This window comes from Chaetodon trifascialis, chromosome 18 (assembly GCF_039877785.1).
Source record: "Chaetodon trifascialis isolate fChaTrf1 chromosome 18, fChaTrf1.hap1, whole genome shotgun sequence".
In the NCBI taxonomy this organism is placed as follows: Eukaryota; Metazoa; Chordata; class Actinopteri; order Chaetodontiformes; family Chaetodontidae; genus Chaetodon; species Chaetodon trifascialis.
The window spans coordinates 24320001-24322500 of record NC_092073.1 but is presented as its reverse complement, the minus strand read 5'-3'; the positions used below and the strand labels follow the sequence as shown (position 1 = coordinate 24322500).

The 2500-nt window shown below is 48.4% G+C and overlaps 1 protein-coding gene across 5 annotated transcripts in view; it reads left to right on the top strand.

Moving 5' to 3' along the window:
• The window catches only part of ptprma (protein tyrosine phosphatase receptor type Ma), a 142404-nt gene that overhangs the window by 82731 nt on the left and 57173 nt on the right, over window positions 1-2500 (top strand). For 3 of the 5 annotated variants that reach the window (XR_011603275.1, XM_070985604.1, XM_070985603.1), the window contains exon 18: window positions 2336-2410. The exons of the other annotated variants lie outside the window; for them this stretch is intronic. Coding sequence is in view for 2 of the 3 variants with exons in the window: in XM_070985604.1 (XP_070841705.1) it covers window positions 2336-2410 (75 nt within the window). In the remaining variant the exon portion in view is untranslated. The remainder of the gene's footprint in view (window positions 1-2335; window positions 2411-2500) is intronic. 5 annotated transcript variants of the gene reach the window in all.

Genomic DNA, 2500 nt, shown 5'->3' with positions numbered 1-2500 from the left:
CTCAGTTCTCTTTTTCAAAGCAATTTTATTTTGAAAGGCCAGAGTACATTTTAACAGCTGGGTGCAATTCTAATTTAAAAAGTAGTCCAGAGCATTTTACTTTGAAAAATATTCCACAACATTTTATTTTGAAAAGTGCAGAGTAAGTTTTATTTGCATTTGATAGCAGTTAGCATCATTAGCTGATTGGACCCAGTTTCTGGTCTCTGCTGAGTCTCTCGTGAAGTCTGCTAAGTGCTGGACTGGATTTGCTGTTACATTAGCCGCTAGCTAGCTAGTCCATGCTGTGTAATGAGACACAGATGGCAGTTAGCTGCTGGAGCGCTAGGCTAATGGTTAGCACACCGGTCCCATCCAGAAGTATAATGGCTCACAGATGGCTGCTCGTCCATGACACCTGTCCACTCTGTGAGTCTGTCCTCCAGTGACAGAACGACCTGACCTCTGCAGACAGACAGACAGACAGACAGACAGACAGACAGACAGACAGACAGACAGACACACCACATAAATAAAACACACACTGAACTCCATGCTACGCTAACGCTAGGCCAACACAAGACTAATGACTGGGACTCTATGGGTCTAGAGAGCTGTTTAGTGCTGCAGCTAAACAAGTTAAAACACTGTTATCTCCCCTGGTGAACATCCAGGATTATCACACACACACACACACACACACACACACACACACACACACACACACACACACACACACACACACACACACACACACACTCAGTAATTGACTGTTCTGGCTTTAATCAGCTTTTATTGGAGCACAGTTCTGGTGGCTAACGACACCAGATGCTGATTGGCTCTGCCCGTCCCCTGGCACCTGTCAGTCATGCTGCACAAGCCAACCAGATCTCCCAGGGGGGTTTCTCCTCCCCCTCCTCACCCACAGTGCCTTGCAGCGCTAACAGCGAGCAGAGCTGATTTGAATGTAAAGGAGAGCTGAACGTCAGCTGAATGTTAACTGGACAAACAAAACACACACATTCAAGAGAATTCAAGAGTTCATTCTGCAGCACGCACACACATGCGCACACACATGCGCACACACATGCGCACGCACACATGCACACACACGCACGCATATGCAGGATGCAGGATGCAGTGTGCAGTATGTGTTTGTCTGTGTAAACCACATGTAGAGTGTGTAGTCTTCATCACGCCTGCGGTGAACTCAGCTCAGACGCCTGCTGTCAGACTCTCTGGCGCTCTGTGGCGTGGCGGCGTTTGTCGTCATGGCGCTGACAGAACAAGAGGAGCTTGACTGAAGGCTCTGATCAAACTTCTGACCTGTCGGTATCAGTAACCTCCTCCAGCGACGCCATGCTCGTTCTTTACATCATGCAACGTTCTGTAGTGTCTGGTGTCTCTGGCGTCCCCTGGTGGTGTCCTCCAGTGACACACAGGTGAGTAGGCGTGGTGAGAGAGCCCGGCGTCAGCAGCCAATCACCTGCTCTCACATGAAGATGCTTTCTAATCAGCTGCTGCTGATGTTGAACGCCTCCTCGCTCTGCTCCCTCTGCCTGTTGGATTACTAATGTCTGATGATTGATTAGTTGATCGTCTGATTGACGAGCTTCTCTTTCAGGTCTGTTTCTTGGACTAAAACATGAACTGAACCTGCTCTCCTGTTGGGGTCGTTTCATCTGTCAGCCTTTGACATGAAAACATGAATCAGAAGTGGAGTCATGAGACGAGAGACGGCCTCGTCAGAGCTGTACATCGTTTCATTAACACATTTGATCCAAAGAGGCGCACAAATGAGCTCGCACTCCGATGGCGCAGCATCATGGCTCTTCAGGGGTTCAGTATCTTGCCCAAGGACACATCGCCACGTGGACTGCGGAGGTCGGGGATCGAACCACCGACCTCCTGATTGGTGGACAGCCGCTCTGCCTCCTGAGCCACAGAGATATTAAGAGATAATTGATTGTTGACAAACATCATTAATGACAGTGTCATGTTTAGATCGTAGGTGTCACCTGACATACTGTCTACATACTGTATGCATGTACCTGCATATACACATACACGTGTACAGTATGTATACACTGTGTACACGTACATACTGTGTATGTACGTGTACACACTGATATATGTGAAGTGTTGAGTCAGTGAAGGCTGATGATTCCCTTCAGGAGAGCAGGATGATGCTGCATGATACTAATACTCCTGCTTCAGTATAAACCACTGCTACAGCCTGTCTCTCTCTCTGCCTGTCTGTCTCTCTCTCTGCCTGTCTGTCTCTCTCTCTGCCTGTCTGTCTGTCTGTCTCTCTGCCTGTCTGTCTGTCTCTCTGCATGCCTTCTTGGATGAACAGCTGCTATAATCGTCACCCAGCTCACCACGCCGTACATTCGCATCGTACCAGCGGCTGGCGACAAGCAGCTAACAGGTCAGACCAAACACACAGAAACACACAGAAACACACAGAAACACACAGAAACACACACAGAAACACACACAGAAACACACAGAAACACAC